Source organism: Pimephales promelas, chromosome 1 (assembly GCF_988280905.1).
Source record: "Pimephales promelas chromosome 1, fPimPro1.hap1.1, whole genome shotgun sequence".
NCBI lineage: Eukaryota > Metazoa > Chordata > Actinopteri > Cypriniformes > Leuciscidae > Pimephales > Pimephales promelas.
In genome coordinates, this window is record NC_142769.1 from 30,741,301 (window position 1) to 30,766,498 (window position 25,198).

Sequence of the window (25,198 nt, forward strand, 5' to 3'; positions counted from 1 at the left end):
TGCCACTACTGTTAAAATTTGCATTTGTTGAAACAAACTCATTTTGAATTAAATTTGAACTCATAACATGGTAACTGACACTCAGTGTTCAACATAATATCTACAAGAACAGTTGTAGGTGAAAGAGCCTATTTGCGCTTTTGCCTTCACCCAGAACCGTTTCCTCAGGTGTTATAAAGTTGGTTTATTTCACAGGTTGAAAAAAAGGTTTGCAGCATCCAACAGGTGCAGGAGGAGGAGTTTCAAAGACCTCTGCTTTTGGTAACCTTTGAGCCTGGTAAAATAGTGATGTAACTTAATGTCAAGATTTGAAGCACGTTAGTCTGACAACAACATTGACCAGTACAGAGACAAAGACAACTGGTAAACGGTGAGGTAGTTAACATCTCACTTTTGTTACCATTTACAGCCTAAAGGCTACTGATTTTTATTTCATTGTTTATTCATTTATTTATTTATTTTAAATGCTGTATTTAATGATTCCTGTTCATGTGAAGATCTTTATTAATAACTTACAGGAACTGCTGAAAAAATGAGGAACTTGTCCTCCTCCACAGAAAAACAGAATGTGAAAGGAGTTTCTTTCGTAAGTGAGATGCTGACTGCATATTTACTTTTTTTCTGTCAAAACATTTGTCCTGTTATGAGATATTTTATGACTCATTTTCTATTGTCTCACAGTTCCTTTTATTTTATGATATTTATCTCTTTGATTTTCTATATCTGTCTTATTGTGCAGAAACAAAGAAGAGACAGTGTTATGGGGACACCAGCATTATCTTCAGCCATGAGTGCCTTTTCTGAAGGTCCACCAGTTCTAGATTACAGGGAACCAGAACCTCCTCCGCAGAAGCACAAGTACCAGCAAAGCTTGAAAACCCTCATTCCGTTCCGTACTGGCTCACAGTAAGACAGATTTCTCAATATTATATTATAATATATATTATAAGCATATGTTTTTTTTTATTTCAGTAATGAAAGTGATCTGTCCATTTCATCAAGATATCTGAGAAAAACCAAAAGAACCTTTGTTTTCACGATTGCTAATGCTCAGGGTTTTTTCTTTTTTATCAAGGAATCTCCAAATGTCTGATAAATTCAATGTAAAATGCACATTTTTTAACTTTGCACAGCTCGCACCCAGTTGATGATGCTGGTTTCTTCTCCTTCACATCGTTTGCATGGATGACACCCATGATGTGGAGACTCTTTAGGAATCGGTTAAATTATGACTTTCCCTCTCTTTCACCTCATGATGGAGCCCACATCAATGGAGAGAGGTATTCTTCATAATCTTTACATTTCAATCGTTGCTTGGTTCAAGAAGTCTCGACACAATGAGTAGCTGCAGTGTATAGAACTTGGCGAACAAAAACAAACCAAAAAAAAAAAAAAACACTGGTCACACATTAACTCGTTGTCTGAGGTCTAAGAATGTTTTTCTGAATCCAGGATGAGTCTTGGAGAATGTACAGTATTTGTGGGCAAAACAACTATCTTCAGAAAATGAAAACAGGTTGTGATTTCTGTTGTGTTCAGGTTCCAGAGATTGTGGGAAGATGAAGTTGCAAGTGTGGGTCTAGAGAAGGCATCGCTTCCTGCTGTGGTCTTTCGTTTTCAGAAGACAAGATTAATAGTGTCATTCTTGGCTTCAGTCCTGTTTACTTTTGCTGTATTTATTGGACCGGTATGTAAAATGGCATAGCAGTACAAAGAATTGTTATGGATTTTTTCCTCAAACCTAAATATTTTAGATTTGTTTCCCTAACTATACTACAGTAGTATAACTCATACGCTAATGGGTCTATATATATATTTGACGGTAACTATGTTAATACATCAGCGAGTTTCCAGTCAACTACACTAGCATCCGCTCCCTAACTATGATTCAGTGAGTCTTCAGTCGACTACTACAGCATCCGTCTAAATCTTATACTCCAGCAAGTCTACAATCGACTACAGCATCCGAGTTGATAATTCTAACTTACTTGTTCTCTTTGCTGCGCAGCTTAAATGGCAAACTGACTTAATAATTGAATAATTGTCCTTTAAATGCTCTTTATTACGGCCAGGGGTTCTGGAGCAGTTCTCAGAGAATCTCCCAAAAAGAAGCAATAAACAAGGCCGGTGGATCTCAGACGAAACCCATTGAGAAATCGACCAGAAAACACACATAAAACAGTTTTTATAGAAAAGGACAATGGGCGAAATTGGCATGATGCATTTTATAATTTCCCTAAAATTAGATTAGTTCTTCATTAATTCCAACGCATTCTCATCCCAAGGCGTCACCTTTGACCATGCTTCAATATTTGAAGCTTTAGGCGCCCTTTAGCGTCAGTTACATGACGTGATCCTATGGCGTCATCTAACTGACGCTAAAGGAAAGCGTCAGTTATATGACGCGGTTAGGTTTAGGTCTGGGGTGGGGGTAGGGTTACACGCGATCCTAGGGCGTCATCTAACTGACGCTAAAGGCCGCCTAAAGCGTCAGATATTGAAGCATGGCCAAAATGGCTGTTAATTCATAATCACAATGTTTCAAACCTAGATTCTCTAGTCTAATTTCCCATATTTGTTATTTATACACACACACTTACAAGTTTTCCATTGGTTTCATATAGTACATTCTGTTGAAGTTTAAAATGTCCACGACAGTATCAACCAGTTGAAAAATCAATAAAACATATTGTTTAATGTTCCTTAAAGGATTAGTTTACCCAAAAATGAAAATTATCCCATAGTTTACTCACCCTAACCCATCCTGATGTATATGACTTTCTTCTTTCAGCCAAACAATCAGAGTTATATTAAAAAAAAACTCATGGTTCTTCCAAGTTTTATAATGGGAGTGAATAGTAGCTGAGATTTTGAAGCTCCAAAAAGTTTATCCACCCATCATAAAAGTAATCCATACAGCTCCAAGGGGTTAATAATTAATGAATAGAAAGTTTGGGTGAACTAATACTTTAAAGTGATTTATAGTTTATAAAGTCAACCCCCTTTTGTGGGACCCACTTGCAAAAATATAGTAGCATCTGTATATATAAATATTTGTTATATATTTGTAATATATACCACTTATATTGTATGAGAAAAATATTTATTAATAAAATATTTATCTTTATAATGATATTATAAAGACATGTTATTTCCTATTAGTTAGTAGAATCCTATTAGTTCCTATTATTAGTAGAATAATAGTTTCAATTACATTTGAAATTGAAATATAACTATCACTATCTAACGATTGTGATCCTCACTCATGGATCTGTTTTTAATGTTATTTTTTACATTTTGTGTGTCTTCTAGTCAATTCTAGTGTATGAAATCCTGAACTACGTCGAACATCCTGAGACATCCACAGTGTTGTATGGCGTTGGTGTGTGCGTGGCTCTGTTCACATCTGAATTCAGCAAGGCATTTTTTGCATCGCTCATGTGGGCTGTGAATTTGCGTACCGCTGTGAGAGTGAAGGGAGCATTCAACATGCTTGCTTTCAAGAAAATCATCTCTCTCAGGAATCTTACCAGCATCAGTGTAGGAGAGGTAAACTATTGATTGTTGATTTAACAGTGAATACCACCACTTTACTGTCTGTAGAATCTATTTATTGGTACTTGATAAGGAATTTGTATTTATTTACTCTAGTACTCCAACCACTTTTTAATTACTTTAATTATATATAATACAAATAGTGTTTTTCATAAATTGTTGTGTGCATTATTTCTATGTTTTGTTCCTCTATGTTGTAGACTATAAACGTGTTGACGAGTGATGGTTATCGGATGTTTGAGGCGGTCCTGTTTGGGACGTTTCTGCTGTGTGTTCCTTTACTGCTGATCATATGTATCATATATGCCTGCTTTATTCTGGGATACACGGCACTAATTGGAATTTTGGTCTACCTGGTGTTCTTACCAATACAGGTGTGATGGTCTTTTCTGGTTTGTGTAACATATTTTCGAAATCTACATTCAATATTTACCTGTCAGTAATATTTAGTATTTTCCCTGTCTGTTTGTATGTGCGCACTATAGTTCTCAATTGCCAGGCTGATTGGTGGGTTCAGAAGGCGGGCTGTGTCTGTGACAGACAGACGTGTTCGCACAATGAATGAGGTTCTTACCTGCATCAAGCTCATTAAGATGTATGCTTGGGAGGAGTCTTTTGAGAAAACAATCACAGGTTGCTTATCCATCCATCCATCCTATTGTATTTTACTCATAACGATGTGTTTTCTTTCCTTTCTCTCATCCATTCTTTCCTTATTTTTTTCTGATATAGATATTAGAAAAAATGAGAAGTTGCTATTACAAAAGGCTGGTTATGTTCAGAGTTTAAACTCTTCCTTAACAACGATAGTCCCCACACTGGCAACCATCCTCACCTTCATTGTCCACACGGCGCTGAAACTGCCTCTTCAACCTTCTACTGTGAGTGCAAAAAAAAAGGCTTATAGTTTACACTACCATTCAAAAGTTAGGGATCAAATCAAAAAGAAATTAATACTTTTATTACTTGTTTTCTTTTTTGAATAAATGCTCTTCTTTGGAACTTTCCATTCATCAATGAATCCTACAAAAATATTAAGCAGTATAACTATTTTCAACACTGATGATAATAAGAAATGTTTTTGAGCACCAAATCAGTAGAATGATTTCTGAAACTGATTTGCCATAACAGCAATATTACATAACCCCCCCCTCCCCCAGCTATTTTTAAGTGTAATAATATTTCACAATATTATTGTTTTACTGTTTTTCGTTAGCATAAGTGACTTCTTTCAAAACCATTTAAAAATCTTACTAACCCAAAACAATTGAATGGTAGTGTAAATGTGTAAAACTTCATTACTTACACATTGATTGATCGATTTATTGTTTTTATTTTGTATTTGAGTAATTCTGTTCAAAGCACTGGTGTAATTCCCTACATCATGTAAACTGGCAAATGACTCTGATGTACTTGAAACTTTGATAAAAGAGATAAGTTTTCTCTAACCATCTAATTGTTTCCCCACAGGCTTACACTATCATCGCTGTATTTAACTGCATGAGGATGTCTATGGGCTTGTTGCCATTCTCTGTTAAAGCTATTGCTGAGGCTAAAGTGGCTATTGGGAGACTCAAGGTTGGACTCATTCATAGGTTTCTCTCAAACAAAATTAAAGATCATTTTCTCTCATTTATACCTCATTGTCAAAGAGTTCCCCCTTTTCCCTGTGAATTTGTACCTTTGGCCCCATTATCTGCTCTAATTAAGTGTTGGTATAGGACATATTGAGATAGATGTTAATGTTGTTGATATTACTTATAACTTATAAATAAAGTGTGTGGAATATATGTTTTCATGTGCTGTATTTTAAACGTGCTGTAACTAAAATGCGCCAGTCACGTCTTTTACCTCTGTAGTAAATAACAGAATATTTAATGATGGTATCTTTGCAGAATCTTATGTTGGTACAGAACCCCAAAAGTTATCTTACCCAGGATAAAAATCTGCATTTGGCGTTGGTCATGGAAAAGGCCTCATTCTCTTGGAGCCTGCCAGATGACTTGAACACCACTGAAAAACCACAAGATCCCTCTCAAAGCGCCACACACCAGTTAGACTCCCAACCTTCAATCAGACACATCAGCTTCACCCTTGCAAAGGTGTGATATGAATATATTATAATGTGGGGCACTGTAACACTCCAGTAGTCGATAGACAGGATGTGTTCTGACACTACAAGAGGCTAATGAATCTCTCTTGTCAATTATAGGGAAGTCTGCTCGGGGTGTGTGGCAATGTTGGAAGTGGTAAAACCTCTTTGATATCAAGCATTCTTGAGCAGGTGTGGCACCACCTGTCTTTTCTACATCCAAGAAACATGATGTGATGAGGTGTGACTGACAGTATAATCATTTATTCCTGCAGATGCATCTTGTGAGTGGGTCTGTATCAGCTAATGGAACATTTGCATATGTTTCCCAACAAGCCTGGATATTCCACGGGACTGTAAGGGACAATATCCTCATGGGAGAACAATTTGACCAAACCAGGTAAAACTAGAGAACACCAAAAACAAAACTGGTCAAAGAATGTGTGTCAACAGTTACATATTTGTTTTATGAAAAGTGTCACTTCTGCACAGTATGATTACCAAAATGTACAATCAAAAACAGGCAGTGCAGTTGCTAAAGTTTTACTTATAAACCCACATTTGAAGTTACAGTATGACCTTTTAAAGTCTATCATATTATCATCTTTATCATCTGAGGAGAGCTTAATGGAGAACAGTGGATGATTTAGAGTAATAAACAGCACTAAACTGAACAAAGAAGAAAACGTACAGTACAGTCATGTCCTAAAGCAATGAAATTACACATGACTTTTTTTTTTTTAGCTAAAATAGATCTTGATAAACAGGCTGACCTACATAAAAAGATAAAAGGAAAACTTTCATAAAGATGTAGTGATTTAAAAATAATCAAATATCATACGTGTCACACAAATTTAGCTGATGAATAAATGTATCTCACAGTTAATGTGGTCACATTAAAAAAAAGTTCTGTGGTCTATTGTCAACAGTGTAGCGATGTGTGAGCTGTGATTCATACAGAAGTCAAGCTTTTTGTTGGTCAACGTGGCGAGTCATTTGAAATGACCCACGAACAATTAGTCACACAACTGTATGTGACCACTAATTTAGCCTCTCTGATATGTGTAAATATTATCTAAATGTTAAGCAGATCAATATCATAGAGTAGTTTAGTGTGAAACTTGACATTATTTCCCCATGGTAAGTGTAAAATTAGTGAGCAAGGACTCACTAAAAACAATTTAGACACCACTAACCCATTCATCCTGAAATAGCAAGTTTTAATTTACCTCAGTGTCATTCCTAGCATGCTCCTATGAAGCTGCCCCTCACCTTTCAAACTCATGTAACCTACCAGATCCTATTTTATAGCCATGAAGACTTTATGGTGTGTTTTTTAATTGCTTGTAATAGCTTTTATTGGATGGGGTAAATTTCTGGCTCTGGTCACAGTCTCAGCTGCTGCTCAGCTTTATAATCTGTCGAATTGTTGTTGAACATTGATCCTTTGCACTGAGATGAACTGCTGCATCCTAAAAAATGTGCTTGTTGTGTTTTAGATATGACTGTGTCATTCATGCCTGCTGTCTGAAACCTGATCTGGCAATACTTCCATATGGAGACCAGACAGAGGTCTGTTTCCACATTTTCACCAACACTGATATATATATATATATATATATATATATATATATTTTTTTTTTTTTTAATTGAACCATTAAATGTTTAAAATACTAATGAATACAGTTGAAAGTAATACATAATGTATGGGAATAATTATATTGCTTGTGTGTGTGTGTGTGTGTGTCAAGATTGGAGAGCGAGGTATTAATCTTTCAGGTGGTCAGAAGCAGAGAGTCAGTTTAGCCAGGGCAGTGTATTCTAACAGAGACATTTTCCTTTTGGATGATCCTCTGTCTGCTGTCGATGCACACGTTGGGAAACACATTTTTGAGCAATGCATCAAGAAAGAGCTGAAGGGCAAATCAGTCATTCTGGTCACTCATCAGTTGCAGGTAACTCACTTTACAACATAATCCATAATGTCAATTATGTTCAATTGCTTTGGGGGCTTCTTTTCTGTTTTAGTTTGTGGAATAAATATGTGCTCATAACAGATAGCATCTATAGACATGTGTTTCTCAGTAGCTTCTGAAAAACTAAAAATATCAGGTAATTTTAAACAATGTTAATAAATAATAATAAAGTTTGTGAGGAACACATTCAGATAGGTCATGTAAGGTCGAGGTCGATATAAAAATGGCCGACTCACCTCAGCCCTATGAAAGTTTTACAGCATCCCTCCTCCTCCCCAATTCCTTACTCTTATCTGTTCTTATCTGAGCCAGGGATACAGGGGTGTACTCTGCGTTCAGTCCACATTCAGAGCTTGAAACCCTTACCCCAGACAGCACACCAAATACCCATAATCTTTACTCTGTTTGATATCATGGTTGTCACATGTCTGTCCTGTCGTGTATTGCACTTGGGTGTCTGTGTTATGTTAGGCCATGTGCTCTCGTTATTGTTGGATCCCTCCCCCTTGTTACCTGATTAGTGTTTGAGTTCTTCAACCTGTTCCCTCTTGATTTGTTCCTCTTGTTCCCTTTCGAAGGGAACTCAACAATACGTCGAATGACGCTATGGGGAACGCCTCAGGCGTGACAGGTGTCTGAAATCAAATATCAACTCACAGTAATCAGGTTGACCGGCGACAGCCCGTGCATCATCAGCTTGAATGATGAGCGCGTCAATCTGGATGTATAAGAAGGGCGCCTTGAAACCGTGACAACATCTTTTCGTCTTCAGGGACTGTTTGTCTGTGTGATAGTATCAACGATTAAACGCGCAGAGACGTGGAGAAACACTTTGCGCGAGTGTGCCGACTTGTGTCCAGATATTTGACACCGGAGGATTCACACGATCTGTGCGTGTTCTGCCTGAGAGAAGAGCATTCGCGGGAAGCTCTCGAGGGAGTTTTTTGCGCGAACTGAGAGTTTTTCCTTTCAGAACTCTCTGCTCTCGTCTGACCCACTTCTCGAGGGAAGTGGGCGCGGCATCTGAACCCCGCGGTTCCGGTTCCCGCTCGGGCTGAGGCTCAGTGGCGGTTGAGCTCGTGGAGCTTTCAGATGGAGCTGGCAGATTATCGGGAGAGGGGCGTTAACCTCGCGGATGATCTACCAGCTGACGAGGGTGAGTTACAGATTAATGTTGAACATCTAAGAAGAGAGAAAATGAGCGCTCTCTCTCTTTGGTGAATCTGTAACTGTTCTCTTTGGGCAGGGCAGGAGTTGGCTGTAATATATATATATATATATATACATAGAAAAGGATGTCAGTTTGGTTGAGACCGAATCATTTCAGCCCTCCTGCCCAGTGTACGCTGAGCTGGTTGACATTATGGGGCGCGCCTCAGACAGATTGCTGTTGCAGTGGAGGCGCGTCTGGGAGGAACCCGCTCATGGTATTTTGGATGGCTGGTTCCTCCCCACCCATAAGCCACCAGCCCGGATGAGCCTTCCATTCGTTTCCGATCTCCACGCTGGGATCGAGAGGGTATGGAAGAATCCGTTCTCCTCACGTCTCTATCTGCATCAGCGGGCTAGTTTCGCTGCTGTGGAGGGAGCCGTGGAGAACGGATAAGTGTCGAGGCCGCCAGTGGACGAGACGTTGGCTAACTATCTCGTCTCTGGTTGGTCCTCTTCACTAAGAGCTCTGACACTGTCATCCAAGCTGCTCAAGACATCTTCATGCTTGAATGACAGAGCGTACATGGCAGCAGGTCAGGCAGGTGCGGTTCTGCACGCCCTTGTGGTCCTCAGGCCTACCAGACCGATCTGTTGCGGGACTCCGGGCCACCAAGCAAGCTGCTGTTCTGTCGGTGCTATGGTGGCCACGGAGAGACATCTGTGGGAGCTCCCACATACTGTGGTTGCCAGGTTACAGGCCTCACCAGGCCTTCCTGGTTATGAGCTCCCACTGATTGTGGTCACCGGGTTACAGGCCTCACCAGGCCTTCCTGGTTATGAGCTCCCACATGCTGTGGTCGCTGGGTTACAGGCTTCACCAGGCCTTCCTGGTTATGAGCTCCCACATACTGTGGTTGCCAGGTTAAAGGCCTCACCAGGCCTTCCTGGTTATGAGCTCCCACACATTGTGGTCGCCAGGTTACAGGCCTCACCAGGCCTTCCTGGTTATGAGCTCCCACATACTGTGGTCGCCAGGTTACAGGCCTCACCAGGCCTTCCTGGTTATGAGCTCCCACATACTGTGGTCGCCAGGTTACAGGCCTCACCAGGCCTTCCTGGTTATGAGCTCCCACATACTGTGGTCACCAGGATACGAGCTCTCACGTACTGTGGTCGCCAGGTTAAAGGCCTCACCAGGCCTTCCTGGTTATGAGCTCCCACACATTGTGGTCGCCAGGTTACAGGCCTCACCAGGCCTTCCTGGTTATGAGCTCCCACACATTGTGGTTGCTAGGTTACAGGCCTCAAAGGGGCCTTCCTGGTTATGAGTTCCCACTTTCTGTGGTGGTCAGGTTATAGGCCTCACCAGGCCTTCCTGGTGATGAGCTCCCACACATTGTGGTTGCTAGGTTACAGGCCTCAAAGGGGCCTTCCTGGTTATGAGTTCCCATATACTGTGGTAGTCAGTTTACAGGCCTCACCCAGCCTTCCTGAATGTGGGCTCCCACATGATGCGGTAGCCAGACTACAGCCTCACCACCTTCCCTGAGCACTTTGCTCCCACTCTGTGGTCACCAGGCTTCAGGCTTCATTGGCCTTCCTGGTTGTGAGTTGTCACATGTCAGGTTGCAGGCTTCACCAGGCCTTCCTGAATGTGAAACCCCCACTTTTCGTGGTCGCTAAGTTGTAGTGGTGAGTCTTCACATGTCAGGCTGCAGGCCTCAGCGGCCTTCCTGAATGTGAGCTCCCCATGCATTGGGACTATCGGGTGTTAGGCCTTGTCAGGCCTTCCTGATTATGGGTTCCCACTTGTTGTGGCTGCCAGGTTACAGGCCTCAAGTTCGGCCTTTCTGAATTCAGAGTGAAGTACACTAACCCCTACTTCACCTATTATTGTGGTAAATCACATGACGGGATGTCTTGTGTACTTTCTAAAATCCATTTTGTATGGGAAGGGTCACGCGTGGTATGCTTCGGTCCCTTCTTATGTGGCTCAGACCCCGGTCTTCCCTTGGGTCCCACTTTAAGTGGCGTCCTGTCACTGGCTACAGGGACGCCCTTCTCTGGCTAACTTCTGGAAGAAGTAGCTTCCACTTGGTGGAGTAAGCTCCCACAGGTTGTGGTCACCAGGCTGGGTCTCACTGACCTTCCTGAGTACGAGCTCCCACCCAATGTGGTCGCCAGGTTACAGGCCTTACCAGGCCTTCCTGGTCATGAGCTCCCACACACTGTGGTCGCCAGGTTACAGGCCTCAACAGGCCTTCCTGGTTATGAGCTCCCACATATTGTGGTTGCTGGGTTACAGGCCTCACCAGGCCTTCCTGAATTCAGAGTGAAGTACACAAACCCATACTTCACCTATTATTGTGGTAAGTCACCCGACGAGATGTCCTGTGCATTTTTTAAAATCCATTTCTTATGGTGAGGGTCACGCGCAGTATGCTTCGGTCCCTTCTTATGTGGCTCAGACCCCGGTCTTTCCTCGGGTCCCACTTTAAGAGTTCTTAAGAGCTAACTTCTGGAAGTAGCTCCCACTTGGTGTGGTTTTTCAGGTACACCAGGCTGGGTCTCACTGACCTTCCTGAGTACGAGCTCCCACCGGATGTGGTCGCCAGGTTACAGGCCTCACTAGGCCTTCCTGGTTATGAGCTCCCACATACTGTGGTCGCCAGGTTACGAGCTCCCGCATACTGTGGTCGCCAGGTTACAGGCCTTACCAGGCCTTCCTGGCCATGAGCTCCCACACACTGTGGACGCCAGGTTACAGGCCTCAACAGGCCTTCCTGAATTCAGAGTGAAGTACACAAACCCATACTTCACCTATTATTGTGGTAAGTCACCTGACGAGATGTCTTGTGCAGTTTTTAAAATCCATTTCATATGGTGAGGGTCACGCGCGGTATGCTTCGGTCCCTTCTTATGTGGTTCAGACTCCGGTTCTTCACTTTGGGTCCCACTGTAGATGTGTCTTTGTCGCAATACATTACGACAGGCACTTCCCTTGTTCAAGCTATCTCCCACAACTGTGGTTTTAGGTCTGATTAGACCTTTTTCGAGGTAGCCCAACATTGTGGGTCTGTCAGGTTTCTAGCCTCTGGCTTTCCTGAAGGATGAGCTTCCACATGCTGTGGTCGTTGGGTTTCAGGCCGCACAACGTACGGCCTTCCTGACATGAGCCCTCATGTATCGGAGCTCCCCACACATGGGGTCATCAGGTCTTAGGTCTCTTTGACCTTCCTGATTTTTGATCCCTCTCTTACTTCCTCAGTGCTCAAAAGCGAGCACTGGGTGGAAACTCGTGGATTGAGTGTACGATTCCCATTGGTTCGAGGTTGAGTCACACTCTCCGGAGGATCCCGTCTCTGTGATCCGAAACTCGATGGTTTCCGCCAGCTTCGCGGGCCTTCAGTTTTTGGATGCCTTTTCTAGGCAATTTCCAGAGGCTCTGTCTTGGACGGACAGGCTATGGCCAGACTGTGTGTCTTAGTACAGATCACCAGGCCAGCCTGGGGGCATTTCAGGAGGAGTGTTCTCCTGAATAGTGACTGGCTGGGGGTCTCTTTGGCCCCCTAGCCACACTCCCTAGAAGGGACCCCTTCTATTTTGAAGTTGTGGTCCTAAAGCCTTTGAGCTGGCCCTGATTTACTCACGTTATTACGTTCTGGTTTTTCTTGGTTCATTAGCTTGGGCTATGACCGGTAGGGAGTGCTGTCACTGACAGCCCGATGTAACATAGGGTGAGTGGTTTCAGTGTTTCTTGGAATTACTGGTTCTGACAGTTGTCACTGCCTTTCGGCATGCACTCCCCTCAGCATGGCGGAGTGGGTATTTCGTTCCCCATAGCGTCATTCGACGTATTGTTGAGTTCCCTTCGAAAGGGAACGTCTCAGGTTACAACTGTAACCTATGTTCCCTGAGAACAGGGAACGAGACAATACGTCTCGTTGCCATGCCTCGGGGCCTGCCTGCAACAGTCCCTTCAGACGATAGGATGTTGTCACGGTTTCAAGGCGCCCTTCTTATACATCCAGATTGACGCGCTCATCATTCAAGCTGATGATGCACGGGCTGTCGCCGGTCAACCTGATTACTGTGAGTTGATATTTGATTTCAGACACCTGTCACGCCTGAGGCGTTCCCCATAGCGTCATTCGACGTATTGTCTCGTTCCCTGTTCTCAGGGAACATAGGTTACAGTTGTAACCTGAGACGTTTGCAGTCTTTGTCGGATCTTTGTCATATGTTTTCCCAGTTTCCGTGTGATGGTGGTCTTCATGTTCAGAGTCAGTGTTTGTTCTTCAAGTTCAGTTTTGTTTAATGTCTCACAAAATGTGTTTATTGTGTTTCCCCCTTGTTTTCTTTTGTTAAAAAATCATCCGTTGCTGCACTTGAGCCCTCCTCTCCACTTTTTGTAACTGTAAAGTGACAGAACGATCCGACCCAACCATGGATGCAGCAAGTTCGTCCCAGCTCAACGACTTCATCACTCACAGTATCTCACGTATGGACCAAAAATAACGAGAGCACATGGCCCAACATAACAAAGTACACCCAAGTGTAATGCAATACAAAACAGGACAGACACGTGACAATGGTGAAATGGTGTTTGTAAAAAGTCATGGACATCAATAAAAAAGTAACGCAAAAGTCAGGCCAGTTTCTATAATGATATAGATTATTCTAGTTCTGATTTAAATTTCAAATGTTTCAAAAAAATTTTCAAACCTGTATGAATTTCTTTCTTCTTCTGAACGCAAGTCAATGGGGTACATCAACTGTTTGGTTACCAACATTCTTTAAAATATATGCCTTTGTATTCAGTAAAAGAAAAAAAAACTTTTGAAACAACGTGAGGGGGAGTAAATGATGACTGAATTTTCATTTTTAATTAAATTCTTTAAGATAAATAGCTTAGCTCTGGAGGGCTTGCTGATTTACATGTTTTATAAGCTTTTTGTCAACAGATGATTCTCTCCAATATTAAGGGGTCGCAGTTGTAAGTTAATATATAATGTCTTGGAGGAAGATATAAAACTTGCATGTAAATGCACATAAACCTAATTTTGACAGTTTCATGAAGGATCAGTAATGATTAATTTGCATTTTTGTAACGCATTTAATGAATAACCTCCTCCAGTTGGAAAAAGGGTAATCTAAGCCTGCCTCACTATTATATAATGGCAGGAACATATAATGCACATCATGTGCATTTACAAAATTCTCCATCAGAGAAACCACACGTCACACAGCACATCTGACAGTCAGTCTGACTCAGCAGAACAGCTTTTAATGTGTAACTGTACATAAGGATCTTTAAATTGTAGCTTTTCGCCAATGATTCTCAGTTTTTTTGTGTGCTCAGCTTAACTGATGTCCTCAGTTGCTACGCTCTGTTGTGTTTGCAGTATTTGGAGTTTTGTGATGAGGTGTTGTTGTTGGATAATGGGGAGATAAAGGAGGCAGGCACTCACAGTGATTTAATGAAATCTAAAGGCCACTACGCTCATCTTATTGACAACGTCCAGATGGAACAGAGCAACGTAACCATTCTCAATTACTTTACACATGAAATGAGCCATTAAAATACTACAAATTATTTACTCTGTTGACATGTATTGGCTTCCATTACTAAACTAAATCAAACTAATTTTCACTTTTGGATCATGTAGGAAAATATAGAAGCTGATTCCAAAACACATACTGAACACAATGACTCTAAACAGACCAATGCAGATGAGCCCAAACTCAACGGCATAGAAAACCCAGGTTAGTGGATGAATATGTAATCTCTCTAGAATCTTAGAATCTACTTTTCTTTCATTTTGGATCTCTTTAGGAGAAATATCACAATTATTTAATATAATTAAATAATAGCTATAAACATCATTAATTATAATTGAATTATATAAGAAAGGTTGGTCCCACTTTATATTAAGTGGCTTTAAGTACCATGTACTTACATTGAAATTAATAATTTGATACAATGGACTTATTGTGTACATACATGTTTTTACATTGTACTTATATTTAAAAAATACCAGCATGCAATTACAGCCATTATTAATTTATGTAATTACATCTGTAATTACACAGCTGACCCATCCCTTACACTTAAACCTACCCTTAAACCTACCCATACCACCACACCTGTCCCTAACCTTACCTGTATCACACCTCAATAGCACCAAAAGTGATTTACAATACAACATGAGCACAATAAGTACATTGTAAGTAAATGTAAATGTAAGTACATAGTACTTAAAACCACTTAATATAAAGTGGGACCGAAAGGGGTCATCAAAGCAAAGCATGATGGCTTCAATAGAAGTTCTACAAATGCCTTTACCTTTATCATGAACATTTTAAGTATATCATTAAGGATTTTTGTGTGAGCCAAATTCGTTTTCGCATAACTTGATAGCCTTTGGAGGAATTGCAGTTTAATTATGCAATCCCTACATCTTCTAAATATTATTAAATGTAATAATCATGCATTCATAAGCAATTCATCCTCTTAATTGTGCACTTTTGGTGAGACAAAACATCTGCAGACATCTCTCTTTCTTTTATCTTTCCAGCTTTTGATATGTCAGATGAGAAACATGTAACAAATGAATTACCCAAAGACTCCACAGAAACAAAAGGTAGATGTATAAAGAGCTTCACAGTATATTATTATTATAAATAAATCCATTATGTTCACACAGTATATTCAGTTTAATCTGATCTATCTGATTTATAGAATGGTGTGTGTGTGTGTGTGTGATTCAGGGAAAAAGGATCAGTTGGTAACACAGGAAGTGTCCCTTGAAGGTTCAGTTACGCTGAGGACTTACCACCAATACTGCAAAGCTGCTGGAGGTTTTTGTTCTTTGTTGTAAACTTTTTTCTTCTCTCTACATCTCGGTTTCTCACTCTGTACATTATAATTGCTGTAACACTGTCTGTTTCACATTCTGTCTTTCACATTACATCTCTGTAGGGTATATACTGCTGGCAGGTGTTATACTTGTCTTCACTCTTCTTGTGGGATCGACTGCTTTCAGCAATTGGTGGCTCAGTTACTGGTTACAACAGGGATCAGGGGTAAACAAACACACACACACACACACACACACACACACACACTCATCTGATTCATCAAGACCTTACCATCACTTTTCAAACTGTTTTCTCTCCATGTGTTCTTGTAGAACAGTTCCAGTTCTAATCTAACAGCAAACAGCGGTAATATCTCAGAGAATCCAGACCTGCCATTCTACCAAATGATTTATGGCATTATTATTGTTGCCATGGTACTGCTGAGTATTGTCAAGGGCTACACCTTCACTAAAGTCACTCTGCGTGCCTCTTCCAAACTCCACGACACAATGTTCAAACGGGTAAGATTAGCAGATTTACACTTCCTGAATTTTTGGAAGTGGCACCCACAATGTCTAAAATAAGAAAAATAAAAAATCCATTTAATAGACATCAGTATCTGATCAGGAATCATTCATAGTGCATAGTAAAAAGTTGCAATTAAAACAAATATTTTAAATAAACCATCTGTATGTTTTTTCTACAATATTTTGGAGATTTAATGTGAAAGTATTACAATATAAAAATACAGTATATTAAAAACTGCAATGTTAGGTACGATTAATCTTGATTAATTACGGAAAATTGTGTGAAAAGATGGATCTTTTTTAATCATTTGACGCATTGACATACATATATACATTTTCTTTTCAAATATGTACATGGTGTATTTTTAAAGTTTATTTAATTTGAGCTTTTTTCCAGTATTTCTGGTGTAATTGTGACACAGCTGCTTGTTTTTTTAACAGAATCTAGGAGTGAGTGTATTATTAATATTTTTATTATTAATATATTAGTGATATATTAACCACAATTCATTTTGTGATTCCAGAAGTTTAAAAAACTGAACTGTTCTTTAATTAAAACAATAGTTATTTTAATTTTGTGGGGTTTTTTTTTTTAGAATTTTAATTTAGATTAGAGATAGATTGTTTGACTATATTAATAATAATGTATTAGTTTAAATACTTAAATACTTTTGAATGATCACAAGTTTAATAGGACAGAGTTTGTTTAGTAATGGAATGTAAGCACTGTGCTACTATTTGTTCAGTAAAATAAAAAGCATTTGAGAAGAATTTTGATGCCATTTGACCATATTTTTCATCAGATCCTTGGCAGCCCAATGAGTTTTTTTGACACAACTCCAACTGGCCGTCTGGTGAACCGCTTCAGTAAAGACCAAGATGAGGTTGATGCAGTTTTGCCGTTCAACATGGAGAACTTTTTGCAGTTCTGTCTGATCGTTATTTTCACCCTTTTAATCATCTGCATAGTATTCCCATACCTCCTGATCGCTGTGGTAGTTCTCGGAATCATCTTTGCCACAATCCTATAGTAAGACACAAACATTGCACCTTAATGAGATGTGTTTTTATTCAGAATTAGAATATAAACATTTCAATCACAGATTCATGTTTTAATGCCATGAAATGTACAAACATCCGTTTTCTTTTGCCCTAGTGTTTTCCAACGGAGCATTCGTCAGATGAAGAGGATGGAGAATGTCAGTCGATCTCCCTGGATCTCTCTCACCACCTCTACCATACAGGGACTCAGCAACATCCATGCCTATGACAAAAGAAAGCAGTACATTGAACGGCAAGAAATTACTGACAATATAATTTTATATTAGGAAATATTTAAGAAAGACATATAGTGCAGGGCAACATGCTGTGTTACTTGAAATGAGTGACCCTTATGAATCATACCCCAACAATTATCCAGAAAACCTATAACACACAAGCAAAAGTGTTAAAATTTACACCAACAATACGATTACGAGTGTGATATTGCTTCTATGCAACAGTAATAAACAAGAAGTTAATATTGAAACTGAAATTGAATTGCAGCACAATAAAACACAATTCTTTGTTTCCCTCCACCAATGAATCCAAAACAGAATTAACTTTTCCTGACTGGAACTATTTTTGAATGAATCAGTTGAATCACTACTGTTGTAACCTGCAAAAAAAGTCCCTGTTTGACCATAAACTGCCAATCAAGGATCAGAACTAACTGTTGTATCGGTTTAAAATAAATGTAGGCCATACAAACTGTGGCCTTTAAAGAGAACTCAAAACGATTTTTTTTTCTCTCCACGCAAATCCAACACTAATAGTTTAGAGCCTATGTTGCCCCCACAAATGTAGCAAACATCCAATGAATTCAAAGCCTCATTTTGTCTGTGTTTCTAATTACAGGTTTAAGATGCTGAGTGACATCAACTCAAACCACTTCCTACTGTTTAATTGTGGGACTCGCTGGCTGTCATTTTGGTTAGACTTCCTGTCTGCTACTGTTACACTAATGGTGGCACTGTTCGTAGTGCTTAGCCCCAATGAGGCCATTAACCCTTCTGTAAAGGGCCTGGCCTTATCTTACACGATACAGGTAACTCTCACAGCTAGACTGAAACAGTAGGTCAACAACTGAAAGATATCTGAGCACTTTGTGTTACTGCCATTTCAGTTGACTGGAATCCTTCAGTTTGTGGTGAGATTGTCCACTGAGCTGGAGGCGAAGTTCACCAGTGTAGAGAGACTGCTGGAGTATATTACGGTATATTACAAACATTAGGTTAACCTTCGGGTTATCATGCATTCATATTCAGTTTAGCCAGTTCAGATAATTATAAATATAGCAGATTGAATATCGTTTTAATTTGTTTCATTGTGTGCTGTAGAGTTGGGTATCAGAGGGTCCACGAAGTGTCAAGGGTTCTCACATCCCCGCCGGCTGGCCACAGGAGGGCGCCATTACCTTTAAAAACTACAGTATGAGATACAGGGACAACACGCCCACAGTCCTCAGTAATCTCCACATAAATATTAATCCAGGGGAAAAACTTGGCATTGTGGGACGTACTGGCTCTGGTGAGAGAGAACATTACATTCAAAGCTTAATTGTATGTTTTTAAATGATTCGATTAATTTCCTCTTATTGTCATAAGGTCAGATTGATGTAGCCTAATAATGGGTTAAATTAAGAAATGGAATCTATGTTAAAGTCGTCATTCTCAAGTATTCATCATAAAAATGCATAAAGTAGCTAGCGCATCTAAAGTCATGTAATATAAATGAGGTTCCCTTTTGTTTGCGAACTCCTACGTCTTGTCAGAGGATATTCCAACGAATTGGGATCACACTAGGGAGACCAATTGCCTTCGAGTGAACTAAAACGAGCCAATGAACATTGGCATGCAAGACTTGCATTCCGCACCCCGCCTGCCAGTGCGGGTATAAAGCGGAAAAGCATATGCTTTTTGCTTCGGAGCCGACCGGCTGTGTCATCTGAGTGGACGAGCTTCAGGATTGTGATATTATCTTTACGCTCAACGAGTCTGCTGTTTTCTCCGGGACCTCTCTGTGTTGGTGTGACGGCACTTCAGTGATCTTTGGGATCTCCCGGGTACTAGCTGTTGCTTCACGCGATCTGCTTTTTTTTTCAAAGAGCTGTTGTCACAGCTGGTATTCGGTTGGGTGAACACAGCGGGCTTGCAGTTTCCCCGCTGAGTTGCCACGTTTATCCCTGTGTGCTTCAGCAAAATAAGAGCGTTTTTGTGAAAAGAGCAACACGGGATTACGTTTTATCCATGTGTTTCTGGATGTGGTCAACTTCTGCCTCCGGTTGATGGTCATGATCGCTGCCTCTCTCTCGTGCTTGGGCCTCACTCCAGAAAAAGGCTACTTCGGCTAATCCCATTGGTGGTTTGAGGGTTACACTGGGTTACACCACCTGGTGAAAGACACCCGCAGGCTTCCCACTCCCCTGCATCATTGCCATTGGAGCCCCTTGAGGAGCATGCTGGGCCATCCAGTCATTTCCTTTGGGGCTCCACTGGAGGGCCAGATGTCGATCGCTGCATCGGAGGGAGAGTGGTCATCTTCCACGTACAATGGACATGCAGTTTCAGGTCTGTGGACAGGGCTTCAACTGCATTGGCACATCAACTGCCTAGAGTTGCAAGCAGTACGCTTGGCCTTGTGCCGCCTCAAGGGGCTGCTTTTGCACAAGCATGTACTGGTCTGTACGGACAGCACTGCGACCGTTGCGTACATCAACCATCAAGGTGGTCTACGCTCCCGTCGTATGTCGCGACTCGCCCGCCATTTCCTCCTATGGAGGAGTGTATCAAACTGCATGTTACCGCAATAGATTTTGCTCCTCAGCAAAAAGCATATGTATGTGCACTCGCTTCCGCTTTATACCCGCACTGGCAGACGGTGCGCGGAATTCAAGTCCTGCATGCCAATGTTCATTGGCTCATTTTAGTTCACTCAGAGGCAATTGGTCTACCTAGCATGATCTCAATTCATTGGAAACTCCTTCGACGAGACGTCTCCATTCCCTCCTCAGGGAATGAAGGTTAGCATACGTAACCGAGAACATTTTCTGTCTCTGTTTCTCATGGTTTCAATTATTGCCGCTCTTTATGATTCAGGGAAGTCCTCTCTGGGCGTGGCATTGTTCCGTTTGGCAGAGCCAGCTGAGGGCACTATTTTGATAGATGATGTGGACATCTGCAAGCTGGGGCTGAAGGATCTTCGCAGCCAACTCTCCGTCATCCCACAGGATCCTGTACTCTTCATCGGCACTGTCAGGTGACCTCTCACTTACCAACTCTACACTTCTGTTCTTTACGTCATGATGATTCAATTTACTTTACTCCAGTCCTTTTTTATTCATAAGTTCTTATTCTAGTGAATCACCTTGTCTTTTTCATTGAATTGTTTTTGTCAGAAAATTACCTCAACTGAAATGGGCAACATTCATTGTGAGATATTGAAAAATAAAATGTCAATTATCCCCGATACAGAACATTAATCTGTGTATATTTTTGTGTATTGTATTTTTGTGCTTGTAGTAATGTGCAGATTGAGGAATGGGGGCTTTAATGTGTTTGATTGTGTGATAACTGTGTGTAGGTATAACCTTGACCCATTTAACAACTACAAAGATGAGGAGCTCTGGCTGGCATTAGAAAAGACCTACATGAAGGACACGGTAAAGACTTACTCTATACAAGGCCCGCAAAGCAATACTAGATATAGTTTAATTTGATTAGGTTTCAAGTACATACTTTTCTAGATCTTGTGTCAGAGGGGTTCTCCAAATATGTTCCTCATTTTTCAAATTGTACAACATAGCCTGAATGCTCACACTCAGGTTTCAAACTTGATAAACATTACCTGTTTAAGTAGTCTATACTTAATCAAACTGCCATTGTGGGGTGCCATGATTTCATTGTTATTTCAACAGTCATGGTTTCTAGGAGCTGCTCAAACATCATTGAGTTAATCTTGCCTTTTATGTGAGGATATAATTTATTGAGAGAAAAAAAAAAACAATATAAGAGTGGGCATGTTACGGTGAGTTGCACTATAGTGATGAAACATAGACGTAACGTTTGCTTAAATTCCTCTTAGTACCTTTCACACTTTGGTCTACAGTAATATAAAAAGAAAGGAGAAACAGCAATCGAATATAATAGTCATAGTATATAAAAGAAACCCTCAAGCATTCACGTGTTAAGTCATCCGCACTTCTTTTTCTCTCTCTTGCAGATTGCTAAGCTTCCTGAGAAGTTACACTCTCCAGTAGTGGAGAATGGAGAGAATTTCTCAGTTGGAGAGCGGCAGCTCATGTGTATGGCCAGAGCACTGCTCCGTAATTCCAAAGTAAGTTTACAAAGCACACCAGAACAATTTCCTTGCTCTTAACCGGGTCTGATAAAGTTGTGTTCATAGATCATTCTATTGGATGAGGCGACGGCGTCTATTGACTCCGAGACTGACAGCCTGATCCAGCACACCATCAGAGATGGTTTCCAGCACTGCACAATGCTGACAATTGCCCACAGGATTAACACTGTGTTGGAGAGTGACCGTATACTCGTCATGGAGCAGGGCAAGGTAATCCACTACTGTTTAATATATAAATTGGCATTACATTCAACTAAAAACTGTACAATACTGTCTGATAGCCTTATTGAAGTACTCTATTCCCATTATATAGCAACTCACAAGCTATTTTCTGTGATTTTGTGGGCACTTCTTATTCAGTTGACGCTATAGGTAAATAACGGGAATAATAACAGAGTGCTGTAAATGGTAAAATTATTTTGTAAATTAAAATAATATGATAACAAATATCAGTTTGGAATATCAAGCAGGATAACAGGTAGTTCTTGTACAGCAGCTAAAATAAATGGAAGTGGATGAAAATGGAAGCCTCGACACAATCAAGTTACAATCGCTCTTACATTAAAGGGGACATATCATGCAAAATCCACTTTTTTAGCCCTTAAATGCATTTTGTTGTATATTTGGAGTGTTTATAAGTACAGAAAAGATGAAATTATTCTCTTCAGGTGCTTCGTTTACATCTTTATATTCTGTTTTGGTCATATTTTTCAACCTGTTCAGAATTTTCTGTTCTCTATTACGTTTTTTGAACAATTACGTCACAATATTTGCAGCGGAACTGCCAAATAAGGACATCGACTACCGGTCTAACACGTCGAGCAATCCGCCATTATTATTTCTCGCTCCGATTTTGTAGTCCAAGCTCAATGATGCAGAAGTTACGAGAGGGCAAGTCAAAATGTACGGTTGTTGGATGTAGTGACCTGAAGCACTTCAAGGATCCTCACTTCAACAACCTCCGCCAGTATAAAGAAGGGTTTGCCGATCGACTTCGTCTGAATGAGGGGTAAATTCCTTCTATCATTTAGCTGCTGTGTTTGCTGATGCTTTTCTAAACGCAAGTTATCATATTATTATCAAAAGAGATTTTTAGTGGTAAGATTAGACCGTAGTCATTTATCTTGTCAGTGTGCTTGTTTTAACAAGAGAAAATATTCGACTTTCACTAATAACACACCATAGTTAACTTAACTTAACTTACATAACACTGCATCCATATGAAGACGACGTTGTTCTGCAGGTTCGTCGTCGTCTTTTTCAAATCGCTCGCTCTGGCTCGAATATGTTAGGCTTGATGGACAAGTCTTCCGTTGTTGACATTTTGTTAACGTGTGAATAAAAATGTTCTTTGAAGCTATAGTAATAATCGTATATCTTTTATCAAACTACAATAATGGCCGAACGCGGGGACTCGGGAGTTGAACCGACCGTGAACTCAGCGACCTGGAGAGCGGGCGGGGAAAGACGCAACTCCTTTTTATCGAAATGGGTTGCTCACAGAAGCACATCAGAAAAGGGGTAGACAAGGGGCCTGTTGAGCTATAATAATGAGGAATTCAGACCCAAGCATTGCAGTTATGCTTTATATAGACCACAAATGTATGATTTATAAGTAAAAAAGAATGATTTAAAAGCATGATATGTACCCTTTAAGGGTAAGGTGAATATTAGCCCTCTTTTATGTTTTCTCCCAGGTGGTTGAGTTTGATCCGCCGCAGGACCTGATTCAGAGGCCGAACTCTCTATTTGGCTCTCTTCTAGCCGCAGCTAATCAAGTGAACTCGTGAAGCACTCTGAAACATTCTCACATTGCATGTTGTTGCTGAATTTGACATTATATACCGGAGGGGGTTTACCACATCTATATGTACTTGACTCTTGCAGAATATGTGTGTGACCTTATACATAATCTTTTCACATAAGCTCTCACTAACATGAATAATACACAATAGCACGTTGCCACACTTCTGTTCAACATTACATTTATAGGTAAAAACACGTGGATTTGCACTTTTTTATCTTCCTGACAACTTGTTTTTATTTTTTATTTGCACTTTGGTATTGTAATTTTTTTTTTTTTAAAGATTCATGAGGGCTCTGCACGTTTTTGTTCATGTGTGTTATATATCTATATTCATATTTTGTTATTTAGACATACCAAACTAAGCTCAGTTTCCATAGATTCATCAGATATGTATTTAAAATATTAAATTCAACTCAGATTTATTTGTAAAATATTTATTTGATTTTTATATGTGTGAAACAGATATAATATCAATATTTATTTGATTTTTATATGTGTGAAACAGATATAATATCACAGTACAATATGTACAAATAAAGTCTCGTTTCTGTCTTGCTTAAATTCTGTCTTGCGTTTCTGTATGCTTTGTGGCATAATGATATGACTTATTGTGCGTTCACGTGCTATGGTAATTATGGTAAATACCAAAAGCCGACGTGGAAAATGCACATGAACACCCCAACATGTGATATTCTCCCGTCTACGGAATGCCTGGCCACTGCCCAATACGTTTGTACTGAATTTTGGTTGTAGTTCCACCAGAGTTCCACTGGGGGCGATTGTCCAAGTGCAAAATGAATGGGAGTCTATGGAGCTAGACGGCTAAATTTGTCTCTTTCACATGATTGCCATTGAGAAATGTAGGTTTTGCAAGTTCAACCTGGGTTATAGGCATAGACTGTAAAAAATATGGACAAAGCGTCTGTTACGTCACCCATAGACTTTACTGGAGCCATACTGGAAATCTTGGGAAATACAAATATTCAGAAAGGATACAGAGGTGGTATGACGTTTTGTGTCAGATCATGGCCGAGACGTCAAATTCCACTCGGCTCAGCCTGTTATCAGCTGTCAATCAAAGTTAACTGCCCTTATTTGTCATACATTTTATATCTAAATACGATAACGAGTTAGAAAAAAATTCACCCCCCAGTCAGTTGTCAGGCACGCGGAACATATTGAAGATTACAATAAATGTTAATGGGACCAAACTGTAAAAACATGATTTTATGCTGTGAAAACTGACATTTTAACATGGGGTCTATGGATATTTGCTCCCTTTTGGGACCGGCCTCTTGCAGATTTTCAATGTATTGCAGTTTTGCGCACTTCCTGGTAGGCTTAATTCATTTTTCAGATTAGAATGTTGCCGCTTGGTTATAGGTCGAAACTTGAATGAATGAGTACTTATGTCAGTTACAGGTTGTGTTGTTGTTGTTGCCCATAATGTTATCATTCTGCTAATGGACTATTGGTCAGTGAAGGACTGATTACGACCAGAGACACCACTTGATAGCATCTTGGCATCTGAAGCGGGACCAATGTTAAAGGAGCATTTCACACATTTCAACATTAATCTTTATTGAAAGTGGATCATATATGTAGTCGAAATGTAAAAGTTTTTTTTTTTAATTTGGTGCCCTCTTGACCGAGAAAAGACAAGACAAAAGACAACTCCCACAACATACATTGCACAGCTCCGCAAGCCACACCCACTAATAACAGCGCAAACATCAGAGAAATCACTCTTTCGTGTACAAGGCTAACGTTAGCTGCCACCAGTTTGAAATTCATTTCACACAAAATTTCTTAGTTAGTTGGCTGTGGCAAA

The 25,198-nt window shown here is 40.2% G+C and overlaps 1 protein-coding gene across 3 annotated transcripts; it reads left to right on the top strand.

Moving 5' to 3' along the window:
• Positions 1–219: 219 nt before the first annotated feature.
• On the top strand, positions 220–23,928 carry abcc12 (ATP binding cassette subfamily C member 12). Of its 3 annotated transcripts, none has more exons than XM_039657415.2 (31): positions 220–370; positions 519–586; positions 740–906; positions 1,134–1,280; positions 1,540–1,687; positions 3,313–3,549; positions 3,756–3,929; positions 4,041–4,188; positions 4,288–4,436; positions 5,026–5,133; positions 5,451–5,657; positions 5,768–5,839; positions 5,923–6,047; positions 7,147–7,219; positions 7,399–7,602; positions 14,181–14,315; positions 14,445–14,541; positions 15,354–15,419; positions 15,547–15,636; positions 15,758–15,861; positions 15,969–16,157; positions 16,967–17,193; positions 17,320–17,457; positions 18,060–18,249; positions 18,328–18,417; positions 18,542–18,731; positions 20,300–20,459; positions 20,784–20,862; positions 21,423–21,536; positions 21,606–21,770; positions 23,258–23,928. In XM_039657415.2, the coding sequence occupies exons 2-31, from the start codon at positions 533–535 to the stop codon at positions 23,348–23,350; spliced, it is 4,140 nt and encodes a 1,379-aa protein (XP_039513349.2). In that variant the 5' UTR covers positions 220–370; positions 519–532; the 3' UTR covers positions 23,351–23,928. The 3 variants fall into 3 exon arrangements, with proteins under 3 accessions (XP_039513349.2, XP_039513342.2, XP_039513356.2); XM_039657408.2 differs by having other exon boundaries at positions 221–375; XM_039657422.2 differs by lacking the exon at positions 14,181–14,315 and having other exon boundaries at positions 221–375.
• The last annotated feature ends 1,270 nt before the right edge of the window (positions 23,929–25,198 follow it).